This window comes from Nyctereutes procyonoides, unplaced genomic scaffold (assembly GCF_905146905.1).
Source record: "Nyctereutes procyonoides isolate TBG_1078 unplaced genomic scaffold, NYPRO_anot_genome, whole genome shotgun sequence".
In the NCBI taxonomy this organism is placed as follows: Eukaryota; Metazoa; Chordata; class Mammalia; order Carnivora; family Canidae; genus Nyctereutes; species Nyctereutes procyonoides.
The window spans coordinates 27,690,727-27,704,186 of record NW_026575044.1 but is presented as its reverse complement, the minus strand read 5'-3'; the positions used below and the strand labels follow the sequence as shown (position 1 = coordinate 27,704,186).

Below are 13,460 nucleotides of genomic sequence, written 5' to 3'. Positions count from 1 at the left end.
GGAGGGGTAAATTACTTCCATGTCAAATTGTAGCTCCTGAGGATTTAAAGAGCTCACTTGACATTGTTTTGAAAAATGAGCCTTTACTTTAACCCTTTAATTGTGTAGTTTGTTTGTTTTTTAAACCTTAAACCTCTGAAGACACTAAGATCTTCCATGAGTCTTTCCTGTGCTTTAATTTCTTCGTCCCGTGGGAGGTGGGTAAGTGCCCAGGTGACTGGCCCTGCCCGCTCTCGTCCTCCTTCAGCAGGCATTTCCCTCCTGTGCTCAGTTGCTTTCAGAATTTCAAAACCCCTGATTTTAAGTTTCAAATACTGATTGCTTCATCTGCTATTAAATTTTTTCAAATTCACTTTCCGTTCCTTTGTCCAGCCTGGGAGTGACCGTCCAGGGCAGGGTGGAAGCATGTGGCACGTGTAGGTGGGGAGCGTGGACCATGCACCCCTGTCTCCACCAGCTCTGTCCCGTGGCAGAGGACGCAAGTCTGGTTTTCATCCTTCTCCTCTTGGAGAGATCGAGCGGCGGTGTTGCATGCCTACCAGGTGAAAGGGAGGGACTCTGCCCCAGCTGACCCGGACAGGATCCGTGAAGCACAGGTGGCATTTTAAGGCCAAGACTCTGAGGTGCGGCCACATCGGGCTCTGGCTATAGCAAGCGATGTGGGTTCTCGGGAGGAAGTGCCCCCAGGACAGCCTCAGTCCCTGCAGCCGCTCTGGCCTGGCCCCCCGGGAGCTGCACAGGGTCTCGTGGGGCCCCCTGTTCCTCTCCCAGCCAGCTTCCCCTGGTAACTTGGTCTTGCCCATGACCCTTCCACTTTGACCTCGTATCCACCCTTTCAGGTTTTCTCCAAGCTGCCTTTGATGATGTCCTAAAAATATAATCCGTACGGCTTCTATTCCTTCCATGTTTTTCTTTTAAAATTTACACGAGGCTGGATAAGGCAGGGCGGGAGAATGAGTGTCTGATGAATGTATGTCAGCTGTCGCAGCCAGCCACATCGTGGCCACCGACCTGTGTAGGGAGAGGGGCCCAGCGTGGGGCGGCGCTCTCAGGGGAAGCCCCTACGGCAGGGCTGTCTGTCCCCTTCGGAAGAGGCAGCGAACGGGGCAGAGACTCAGCCTGCCCGGCACAAGCCAGCTTGCTCCTCTCAGAGTTAAACACTTACCGACTGAATTTCCCTATTTGCACTTCGTCCGGAATCCTAAGCAGTAACGGAGGGGGATCTGGAAACCAAGCGAGAGCGCTCCGTGTGGGAGGCCGACCGTGTTCTTGCTCAGTTCCCTTCCTGTGTTGCGGGCCCTGCTGTCAGCGGCTTTGTCGCTGGCATCACCTCCTCGTGCTCTCCCTGCTAGGGTTTCCCTGGATGGACACCTCTCCTAGGAGTTGCTCCGGCGTATTATAAAAACTTCTGGGCCGGGCACTGAGATGGGCCTTGGGAACATAAAGTGGGGCCAACAAAACAGATGCAACACGTACCTTGCCGTGTGCGAGTCTAAGGGAAGAACAGGCATGCCTGGATGGCCGCACCACGGCAGTGGACAGGTGCCGTGACCTCCCAGCGTGCAGGATGGTCCGCTTAGCCACTCAAAGGAGGGGAAGAGGAGTGTTTCGGGCAGGGGGTTACAGCCCGAATGTGTGGTCACGTAGCCAGGAATGCTGCCTTGTCCCTGAGAATGTAGTGTCGCCCTGCCTGGGCTTACACAGCTGTTACCCCATGAGACTGTGAGCTCCTGGAGAGCAGGGATCGCGTACGTGCTCTGTGGTAGGTACTGGACAAGCATGTATTTAGTAAGTAAGAGGTGTCGAACATCATCTTGAAGCTGCTTTCTGTTAGATTTTATTGATATTAAAATATGGCATACTGCTTATAAAAAGCTCTGAAATAACTTGATTTTCCAGAAGCTTTTTCCACAGTGAGGCTGGCCCATAACTGCCCTCGGGGGAGCACGTGCCAGATCGGCATGTCCTCCCCTTATCACCTCTGCTGTTACACACATTGTTCTCTCTACCTCGTTGGCATGGCCTTTAGAGCCTGGCCAGTGGGACACAGATGTGAGGTTCCAAGAGTGTGTCCTGTGGGCTTCTACAGAGATAATCCTCGCAACTGTATGTGAATCACAAATGAAGCAAAGCACCAGGTCTCAAGAATCCTTGGGAAGGTCTTTTGCATAGGCGAGGTTTCCGGGTCACTGAAGATTTACTTTTGGATACTCTGTTTTAAGTCAGTTCCCAATTTTATTTTCTTATTCATTCATTCATTTATTCATTCATGAGAGAGGCAGAGACACAGGCAGAGGGAGAAGCAGGCTCCATGCAGGGAGCCCCATGCGGACTCGATCCTGGATCCTGGAATCACACCCTGAGCCGAAGGCAGACACTCAACCGCTGAGCCACCCAAGCGTCCCTAATTTTCATTTTAAATTATATTAGGGCTTTCCCTAGAAATTTTTAGAAGAAAGTTCCCTTTTTTTCTTTGTTAACAGATTTTCAAGGCTATAATATTGCTAGTGCTTCTTGAGGGGGGTGTATGACATTGCATTTAGAACTGAGGACTTGGCGGGGAGGCGGGAGGGGAAAAAAACAAAACTGAGGACTCCAGGCACCTGAACTCCTCCTGTTTCCTGCTTTATAATTATATCATTGGTTGAAACTTGTAACTGCTGTCAGCACACTTGGCTTCATTACCCCCTCCCCTTTCTGATCCTGGTCCTGACAAACTGAAATTGGAAACCATGGAACCAAGTTGTATTTACTTGCTCGTGTGTTTATTTCAACACTTTTACCTTCTTTACCACTAAATATACATTCAGCCAAATATGATGCTAAGTCCAGTACTGGGGTTACAGAGGTGATGAACGCTGGTCCCTCGTGCTCCAAGAGCCTTCTGGAGGAGCAGAGAAGGTGTGGGAGCACGGTGAGAACTTGGGCAAACCCTTGCACATGAGAGGAGCACCCCCGCCAGGCTGGGCTGCCACAAGGTCAAGGTTGTGTTCAGAGGAAAAGGGACTGGCTGGGCCTCCAATAATGACCCTAAGCTTCCTAATCCACAAAGTGTGTAAACTTCATTGCATATACCTTGTGGCTTCTGTTGTGGCTGCAGAGGCCATTTTCTGTTGTCTACGTCATATTCTAGATTGTGAGTACCTGTTAGGAACTGAGCTTCCAGTGGGTGAGCTCTTACCTGACATCAATGACCTTTTTCCCCCTAGTTTCTATCATTATTACGGATGCTGTTGAATCACTTGATTAAAGGGCTTATCCCAATGTAAGGGTGTACCTTTTTTTCCATTACAGTAAGTAAAGTTTAAGGTAATATCTTGACATTGCATGAATGCCTTATTCCCCCAGAACTTCTCACTTAATGTTTTACAGTCAGCCGTTCCTGGATCAGTTACATTTGTTCCAAAATTGTGATTTTTACCAGTAAAAATTTCATTTCTTCTACGTTTACTAGCTATCCATGTTCTATAAAAACCTTCGTATCCTCCCTCCCTTCTTTTTTCCCCTTCTTTCTCTTCATCATTATAGAGTTTTCTTTATTCAGTGCATTACAGTCTATTAGAGCCATTATTGTTTTGATACATGAAAATGCCCCAAGTGTGGCTAGTCGGAAGCACCTTCAAACTGGCCCCCATACCTATTGACATTAGTTCGTGAGCACATCCTTGCTTTTTGACACAAAAAGGCATTCCAGGCTCACCCTATACTTCCCTTGCCCCACCCATGGAACCCGCCAGCTCTCAAGAAGCTCTCTTTGTGCAGAATAAAATTTAGAAACCAGGACATAGATACCAGGAACACACACTCATATGAAAAAGTCATTGCTCCCAGATGCTTTCAGTGGCTAAACCTAGGAGACAAAAGAGGAGAAAAAAAATTCCTTTGTACTGATGCTTTTTCTAAAGTCTTCATCTATTTATGAACTCTTTTGTTTTTTAGAAACTCAATTATGGTGATGCTTGGAGGTTATCTAAGAACCTTTCCTCTTAAAAATCTTTATATCTTTAAATCTCTTGGATAAGAATAAATGTGTTACTCTTATCTCTCCAGAGGGAGAAAGGACAACTTAATCTCATACTGAGGGGGGAAAAGTGCTCAGAAAGGTTAAATATGTTGCCCAAGCCGACCCTTTTGTACTATGTGCACTTTTTCTAAGTGTATGTGTGCTGTTTTCTGTGATTGGAAAGGGTCATGGGGGGCTACCTTCTATACTTTTTAGTAAACTCCTTTTATATCCTACATTTGTGATAGATCTAAAAAGTGTCCTTCATGTTGCCAATATTTGTAATCTATTCTGGTTACTTTCAGGTGCGGCTAAATCAAGCCCAGCGTCTAAGCCAGGATCCACACCTTCTCGTCCCTCATCAGCTAAAAGGGCTTCATCCAGCAGCTCAGCATCCAGATCTGATAAAGATTTAGAAACACAGGTCATACAGCTTAATGAACAGGTAACTCCTCAGTCCTGGCCTGTGTCTGAGAGGGGAAGGAGGGAGAAAAAAAACTTGGAGGCCTGAAATAAGGGAGGGGGGGCAGTGGTTTCAAACAAGTTAGGGACTAAAGGAATTGTTCAGGCAGATAAAGTCAGTGTCCCTCTAGGAATGAAAGATGTTCATCAGAAATCTCAAAGCTGTACATTAAGACAGAAAGACAGAGGACTCAGTCTCTGGTAAATGCAGGTTTATAGGCCAGGGTCCCACTCACCCCACCCCTACACCATGCACACGCCTCAGTGCTGGTCACAAGCTCCAGGCTGTCCACTTAAGGCCAGTCTGGATGGCATCCAACACTGGAGTTAGGGTTAGTCTTTTCCTCCTTCCTTTCCTTTAACTATTAGTCAAGCCTGTTCTATGTGACAGGCTCCGTGCTTGATGCTAATAATATATAATGGTAGTGAGAGAGAGAGAGAGGGAGAGGGGCACCTTCCCTTCCCTTGTAGAGCTTAGAGCAGTTGTAAGGGATGGGTGATTAGGCCAGCAAAGTGAGCACCTAATACTTCCCACAAACACCAGAAGTTTGATGCCACAGAAGCACTGAACCCCATACTTGTGGGGTGGGGCATTCAGAAAGGCCACGGCTGTGTTTTAAGTTGAAGAATGTTCCCTTTTGTCTAATATTCCTCAGGGTTACCGTAAATCTAACTCTACTGTCTTTGAAATTTTCACTATAAAAGTTTAGGTATGCTGTCTACCTAACAATAGCTAATTTTGTCCAAGATTATATGTAGTCGAAAGGTAATAAAACCACTGGTAGCATAAGGCCCACTGCAGAAGCCACCTCCCCTGACCCTGAGTTGAAGAGAGTCTTTTATCCTGGCTGCTCCCGCCTTTATTCACGGTTCTTCAGCTGTTCCCAGCCAAGTGGCTGGGCCATTCCCGGTGATTAATCTGATTCCTGATGAGCCAGCAAGAGTCTGGAAACAGTTTTTTGAGATAATTGTATATTTGCAATCAGGAGTCTAGTTTAAGAGCAGACGATTGCTTAGCTAGGGTGTTTCTTTACAATTCTGATCACTTTAATGAAAATGGTGAAACCTGAAGTCATCCCATGGATTGGACTTTGATTTAGAAGCTGTGGAATGTTGTAACTACCTGCTGATTCTCAGTTTGAGCCCATATGAAATTTCCAGTAATAGATTCTTCTCAAATAGAAGGCAGGTGGGATGGCCATAATGAGCCTTGGGTCACATGCCCAAGGCTCCAAGCAACTGAGAGTAGACCCAGAGAGAATCAGGCGTGGGTCTGTGATGCTTGAGGTTTATAACCCATTCTCCTTAGGAACCCAAGTTCTTTTGATATCTTTATTACCTCTTGTTCTGTCACCATCTGTCTCCTCCCTGTGAGGGAGGGACACCTCCTCCCTCCCCCTCTACCACACCCAACTCCAACCTTCCAAACCAGAGTGTAAGCACATGGAGACCTCGAGATCCTTCCTGCCTCTCTCCCATTCAGCCTCAGCCAGCCAGACCCACTTCTTCTCCTTGGGGCTGGCTCTACATTCCCATTAGCTGTCCAGTTATGCAAAGAGCCTCCCATCCCCAGGGGAGCCAGCCCTCCTCATCCTGTTATCCAAAAACATCACTCTAGAGGGGAGAGAGGACAAAGAGCAAGAGGAGCTTTCTGGTAGTCTTGTAATTCCATTATTACTTCCAAAGGGCTTCCCTCCCCAGCCTGCCCCCATGTCCATTGAGGAGGACTATGTCTGTTCGCCTCCCCCTCCCAGTTCCTCAGAGGGACGGCCACACACGCCCTGAACTGTGAGCGTTCATTCAGAGGTTCACTGAGCACTTAGTCCAGCTCCATATCTGTCCATCTGTTACCATTCTATCCATTTTTTGTGCTGGTTGCCTGCAGAGAGGCTCCCTGTAGCCTCCTTGTAGCCGCAGAGGCATGATGGTGCTGGCACTGAGGACTCCAGGACGTGGAAGGGCTGAGTGGAAATGCCAAGGCTAAAGAGTGAATTACAGCTGTAACAGAAGAAGCGATGGGTGCCATAAACTTGAAGAATTCTCATTTACTTGGCCTTCTGCCTCCATTCAGGCATCGGTCTCCCATGCCATAGTATGAAGTACCATTGTGCTAGATAATTCCAGTGATAGAAATGAATCAAAAGACAGAGGGGAGGGACCCCCTCTGTGGCTCAGTCCATTAAGCATCCAACTCTCATCAGGGTGGTGAGGTGGAGCCCTGCACTGGGCTTCCTGCCGGGCATGGAACCTGCTTAAAATTCTCTTTCCCTCTCCCCACCAACCCCTGCTCTTTATCTTAAAAAAAAAAAAAAAAAAAAAAAAAAAAAAAAGACAGGAGAAGACATAACATATCCCTGAGCCTTACACCAGGTGCACAGAAAGGGGATAGACACTGCATGTACGCGGGGTATGTTTGAACGGATCAGTAGTTCCAGGCAAATAGCATGTCCAGGGATGCCTGGGCGGCTCAGCGGTTGAATATCTGCCTTCGGCTTATGGCGTGATCCCAGGGTCCTGGGATCAAGTCCCTCATCGGGCTCCCTGCAGGGAGCCTGCTTCTCCCTCTGCCTACATCTCTGCCTCTGTCTCTTGTAAATAAATAGATAAAATATTTAAAAATAATAATAGCATGTACAAAGGCCCAGAATCATTCGAGAAGAAAATTTCCCCTTGCACAGGGGATTTTTAGAAATTCTGTTAGGGGGATTTTTATTACCCTGAATGAGAGATTTCACCTGAGAAGGACCATGAAAGATTTAATTTACCTCCTAAAGAATATTGTTTGTGTAAATCTAAATGCACAAGGGGGTTAAAAAAAAAAAAAAAAGAAGTAAAGGATTCTTAGGGAGCAGGAACTGGGTGATGGTTTGGGCCTGTGTGTTGCTGCTGTGCCCACCTGGGATTTGAGACCCAGTCTGTGGACACCAGGGTCAATGATCCTCCAGTCCAGGTGACACTGTTGCCACCTTCCCTACACTATATCTGTCATCACTGTGAGAGGCCATACAGCCCTAGAAGGTCCTGGAACCAGCACCCAGGGTGGAAAAGGGATTGAAGGGTCTGTTTGGCTAAGGGAACGGGGTTTCCTTCCCTTCCTCTTCCCCCGCATTCCCTGTAATATCTCCAGACCCAGAACCAGAGTTCAGACCAATGCACTCAGCCTGGCTCACAGTCTCTCACCCCGTTTTCCTCATGTAGCTGAGACCCAGTTTCTCAGTAGAAAGCATTTGTCTAGTGTGGCTCAGGGACACTTATCTAGGGTGACTCTTCATGCAAGTTCCCTGAAGGAAGGAGGGTCCTCAGAATTCATCTAAAGTAACCGCAGAGGCAGCCTCTCCCCTCAGCGTGCAGAGGACAGACAGGGTAGGGGGAGGATGTGCCGTAGCCCAGGTTAGCCGGAGAGGAGGAAAGCTCACTCGGAGCGCGGCTGCAACCCTGTGAAGCAGCGCCATCCCTCCGGCCGTGGTTATGAACAGTCAGTTGGCAGAGGGGGTGACAGGCGTGCTGAAGTCAGACACTGTGGCCCGGGCTCAAACTCTGTGGGAGATCTGTCATTTCCTGGTTCGGGTCTTTATAGGCAGGCACAGTGGGGCACATTTCTTATACTGTACTTTGGGGTTTTTTCCCCCACCCTCACTCCCTTGCAGGTACATTCATTAAAACTTGCCCTTGAAGGTGTGGAAAAGGAGAGAGATTTCTACTTTGGCAAGTTGAGAGAGATTGAGCTACTCTGCCAAGAACACGGGCAGGAAAATGATGACCTCGTGCAGCGACTAATGGAAGTCCTCTATGCTTCGGAAGAACACGTAAGTGTGAGGAGAGCCCTCAACTCTTGTGTTCAGAAGCAATGTTCTTGGTCAGGGTGCAGGGATGAGTGACCAGTGTGCCTTCAGATGCTGCCCTGGGATCTGTGGGAACTGTGACTCAGCCAGAAGAATAAGTATCATCATCATTGTGATCTGTTGACCCATGCTTGGGGGCTGTGCGTTCATGAGTTAGTCTGGGAAGAGATGAGTGCATGGGGGTGGGTAGGAAGACTCGTGGAGAAAAATAGGTTTATGCAGCCAGATTTCAAGTGGTTTTCAGCTCTGAGCAGCTGAGCAATAAGAATGTGTAAGGATTCTTCATGACAGATCAGAGTATGGTTAGAGGAAGAATTCGTCTAGATGTTTTTCCCATCCCCATCGGCCCCACATCTGCCTGTTGTGATTTCATAGCTGGTTGTCTTGGTGACTCATTGCCAGTGCAGACCACTACTATGCAACAGCCCTTAGTTGAAAAATATTTTTAAAAGGCCTCTCTGGGGGTGTCTGGCTGGCTTAGTCGGAAGAGCATGCGACTCTTGATCTCAGTGTCTTGAGTTCAAGTCCCATGTTGGGGATAGAGATTACTTAAATAAAACTTTAAGGAGGCCACATCTGTGGGGAAGACCAGGCTATCAGGGCTTGCTACTCATGAGTGTGAGGAAGGCAGGTGGCAGGGGACCTCAGGATGTGGATTCCAGCCTGGTGATGGAAAGCAGGTTGTGAGGAATAGCAGAGGAAGAAGATTCTCAAGAATCCAGGACGGGAAGGGAAAGGGTGGGATAAACAGTAGAGACGAAGTCTCCCTGGGTGGAGAGTAAGGGGCCTCAGCAGCAGAGCAGGCGTGGGAGCCCCACCATGTGGCAGGTATGAAAGAAGGCTAGTGGAAGCTGGTGGGAGTGTCTGAGCCTTGTGGGACCAGAAGGCCTGGGCCCACTCCCCGGGCTCTGTAGTTGAATCGCGTGTGTTCGTACTTGGACAGAATGGGAACGAGTCAACTGGCAAGTTGACTTTATGACTTTATTCCAGCCCAGTACCAGACAAATGTTTACGCCATGTAAGATTTGAAACGCTAGAGCTGAGTACTCTCCACCACATTTTTCATTCCCTCCCCTTGGCCGGCCCAGTTTTTGTTGTTTTGTTTTGTTTTTTTCAAAGCTGCTTCGTCAGTCATCATTGGCTGAGTCAGGCTGTAGATCTGGAAGCCCTGAGAAGCAGCCTGTCCAGGCCCCAGAGGCAGTGATAGCTCCACAAAGTACAGTTCTCCGTATTTTCAGATCTGATTGCAGAAACGTTGTGATTTCTGGTGTGCCTGCACTCCCAGAGCGCACGGGGTAGCCTGTCGAGTGCTCTGTGAGTTACTCCTCTTCCCAAGCCAGTGTGGGTCAGAGGGACGGTGGCCGCTGAGGGAGGACGGCAGTGCGCCGCGTCACATCTTTCCGGCCCCGTGCTGAGGGCGGGAGGAGAACCCTTCCACTGGCCACCTCAAACCAGATCGTGTCCCCAGAGGGAGTCCCGGTGCAGAGGCCATCTCAGGTGACTTCCACATTGAGTCTGACACTGGCTGGCTGAATCCCAGTTCCCGGCAGCAGGGCCGGCCCTGGGGGAGAGCTCCGGCCTTCTACGTGTGACCTTGGTGGGTTCCACCTGAGTGCCTGCCCTTCAGCTAAACCCAGATGAACCCTACATTGCCATTTCAGGGGCAGGTATTTGCTGGAGACACTTCTTCACTAAGTCTTTATTTGGTGATGGCTGGTCCTTGATTCTTGGAGTCAGACCATCCTAGAATAGAATGTTTGGAAGATGTAGAAATCCAGATGGGAGGCTGCATCCAGAAGTAAACAGGGGCAGCTCGGTTCACAGTTGTAGAAACCCAATGGAAGTTTCCAAAGCAGATCACCAGACAGCTGTCTAGTGCTCCTCTTTGTCAGTCTCAGAATCCTTTCCTTAGGGGCCACAGGCATCTGGACTTAATCATTGCTTAGCTGCTGCCCTGTCCGTCTGTCAGCTGAAGCGTGCCTCCTTATGTAAACAGGCACTTCATTCCTGAGGTACTGTCACAAAAGTCACTATCGAGTGATCTAAAGATTCTTCCCCCCTCAACTGAGATCTCTTGGGAAGAGCCTGTGTTTCTGTCATTGGATGAAGCACTGGGGAGACAGGGGACAGAGCCCCTGCCTCAGCGAGGGACCACCAACTGGAATATGTCAGAATGTGATACATGTGATCATAGAGACATAGACTTGTGTGGTGAGCACAGAAAGACAGCCGGGAGTGACAAAGACTTCACAGAGCAGAGGACATCAGGTTGGATGTGAAGAGTGGGAATGTCAGCAGTTACAGAGCTAAGGCAGGGAGAGGATTTCTCAGGCAGAGGAAGCAGCGTGAACAAAGCCCTGAGGAAAGAATGGCTGGCGGGGCTGGTGTGCGTGAGGGCAGGTGAGCCTAACGCGTGCCCTCACATCCATCTAGGAAGTGGGGAGCCCTTGGAGCTTCTCGATGACCCTTCCTCCTCCTTTGCACCCATTTTCCTCCTGTGATAGGCAAGAGCCTTATTCAGGACTGTGCTGCTCTTTCTGATGATTATCATAAGAATGAGGAACTCTGGAACCTGCTCATTCACAGCTACACATTCAGAAAGATGTGATGGATACACAAATACTAGAGTTTAGCAGGTGGTATTCCAGGGCATTGTCTGGCATAGGTGTAGCCTGGTCTCCTACTTACATGTGTGTTTAAGTTCTTCTTAATGAGGCAGAAGAAAAAGATTTTTTTTTCTCCTGTGAGCCTACACAGCCTTGTGTGGGCTGGGAGCACTAAGCTGGGAGACAGAATTACATACGTTCTGCAGACATCCACACCGCCTTGTAACTTGCACCCCGAGCATTAGCAATCTGCTAGTAAGGGGAAAGGGTTGCTCTTGATCCTAGTTTAAGAGGGTCTGGGGTCTGCAGTTCTTGCAGGTGGATGATGTCCTGGGGGGCCCTGCAAAGGAGAGAGCTGCCCCTGGCCTGCTGACGACCACAGAGGCCCCGGCTCAACAAGTATGAAGGGGAGGCCGGGGGTGAGGTCTGAGCTTCATGGGTTCCTGGTCCTGCAGCTGCAGATGCTGCAGGGCCTCCGACACATACACTGTCCAGCTGACACCTCTCCCCCTGTCCTGTCAGGAGGGTCACCCGGAAGAGCCTGAGGCAGAGGACCAAGTCCACGAACAGCAGCCCCAGCAGCAGGAAGAGTACTGAAGCATCCTGGCAGCTCTCGCCTTCAGTTTTGCGTGGGAACTTTTCTTCTGGAGAAACGTGTGGCCTCAAGCTCAACAGAAACCAGTTGTTCCCAGTCTGCCATTACCATCAATCAACACACTGTTGCATATGCCAGCCACTGCGCTCGGTTCCCATTTCCTTTGCCAAGACCCATTAGCAGCCGGCCGTTCGGCGGCCTACCTGAGAGATCACGGGGTCACATATCTTCTACTTCACCACTTGGCTGCTTGAGATTGATTCTGCTCTTTTCATTTCTTTCCAGAACAACTCTCCCCTCCCCACGACCACTACCACTACCACCACCACCACCCCCTTTTTATCCCGGTGTGAAACAATGGTAATTTGATATATGGTATTTATATTGGCATTTCTCAACCAGTGTCACTAGATGTCACACATTTGTGGTGCTTTGATGTTTGCAAGTCTAACCTCTGAACATAAATTTGGTCAAATAATAAATTGGAGCAAAGGGAAAGAGATACTTGATATGAAAGCCATAAGGACAGTAACTTGTTTTATAGGGAAAAAGAGATTCCCCCTCTCCTCCCAACAGTAAAGGGAAAAAAAAAATGGAATCAAAACTAGGACTTCAGGGCCCAGCGGTATTTCTCCCTGACCATGGTAGACCACCACCCAGTTAGTTTTGAAAGACATCCACTCAAGGACAACACCATCTCAACTTTGCCCTCAAACTGCTTGCCCCTTCCCTCCCCACCCCCCAGGTTCTCATGCTAGTTTCTTTCTCAGGGTCCTCTTTGGTGGGCAGCCACTCTTCCCCACAGTCCAGAGGGGGTCTGCCTAGGTACAGGTCCTCCTGCCTCTCTCCGGGTTTCAGCCCACAGCCTGTCCTCCCCACTAGGGGACTCCTACTACAGAATGACTTCAGGGTGTGCAGCCCTGAGGGTCCCAGCCCTCCGTCGTGCTGCACGCTCGCTGGAAGTGAAGACCTCCTTCCTAGGAGCATCATTCCAAGGGAGACTCCTGATTCTGAAGTCTGGTGTTGACACTGGAATGACAGCACAGAAAAATCTAGGACTCCCAATACCTTCTGGAATAAGGAATTTCCCCTCCTTGTCCTTGACCTTTGATAACCGTGGCAATTGCTAAATAGAGGAAACATTAATGAATTAAAAAGCATTCCTTATTTTTTTAACTAATATTTGCACATTTTCTTAGTATCTTTCCAAATCTTCGCCTCTTCTATTCCTTTGACAGATGGTATCCCTCCTGGATCATTCGTTTCACTTGGTTTCTAACTTTAGATTTACTTCACTTGTTATTTGACTTAGCAGGTGCAACAACAACAAACAAGTGTGCCCGCCCCCACTTGCCTCTTAACTGAAAAGCTTAAAATAAATTTCTGAAATATGTATCCTAAAGCTTTGACATTTCTTTATTAATTGATGAAATACCAATTCTAAATTCTAGCATCGGAGCTTCCCACCAAAAGAAGTCTTCTCAAAATCTTTTGCAGCAAAGTGGTATTTGAGTTACAGGTGAACAAGATGGCTTGTATTTCTGAGGTTATTACAACACACTGTGCATAATTGGACAGATGTTCTGTGGTGTTTGGTTTCCCTTTCTTCTCTCTCCTGCCTGTTCTGCATGACGGCGGCAGCTCCTTTCTCTCAGGCTGGCAAGCCTGGCTCTCGGCAGTGACATCCTCCCACACCTGGGCACAGGTTGTGGTTGTGCTATGCGCGGCATCATGCTTAATGGCGTGGTCCCTCCCAGCCTTTTGTACGGACTTTCCTTTTTTAAAAAGAGCTCTTGTAAAGAGGCACAATAAATAATTCCACTCAGATGGTCCTTCAGTGGTTCCTAGGCAGGGACAGCTCAGTGATACCCAGTGCCAGGCGGATCGTGACCTGAACTCCTATCGGGGTGGATGTGATGACTGCGCCAGCTGCTAGGGCATGCCAGTGACAA

General features: G+C 48.6%; 1 protein-coding gene across 6 annotated transcripts in view; it reads left to right on the top strand.

The window, feature by feature from the left end:
* MAPRE2 (microtubule associated protein RP/EB family member 2) overlaps positions 1–12,903 on the top strand; it is a 153,966-nt gene extending 141,063 nt beyond the window's left edge. For 3 of the 6 annotated variants that reach the window (XM_055324170.1, XM_055324168.1, XM_055324169.1), the window contains 3 exons: positions 4,309–4,448; positions 8,113–8,271; positions 11,223–11,368. In XM_055324170.1, the coding sequence (XP_055180145.1) occupies positions 4,309–4,448; positions 8,113–8,271; positions 11,223–11,318 (395 nt within the window). In that variant the 3' untranslated portion in view covers positions 11,319–11,368. Of the gene's footprint in view, positions 1–4,308; positions 4,449–8,112; positions 8,272–11,222; positions 11,373–11,435 lie in introns of those variants that run through there. The other 3 variants (XM_055324167.1, XM_055324166.1, XM_055324164.1) reach the window with 3 other exon arrangements.
* Positions 12,904–13,460: the final 557 nt, after the last annotated feature.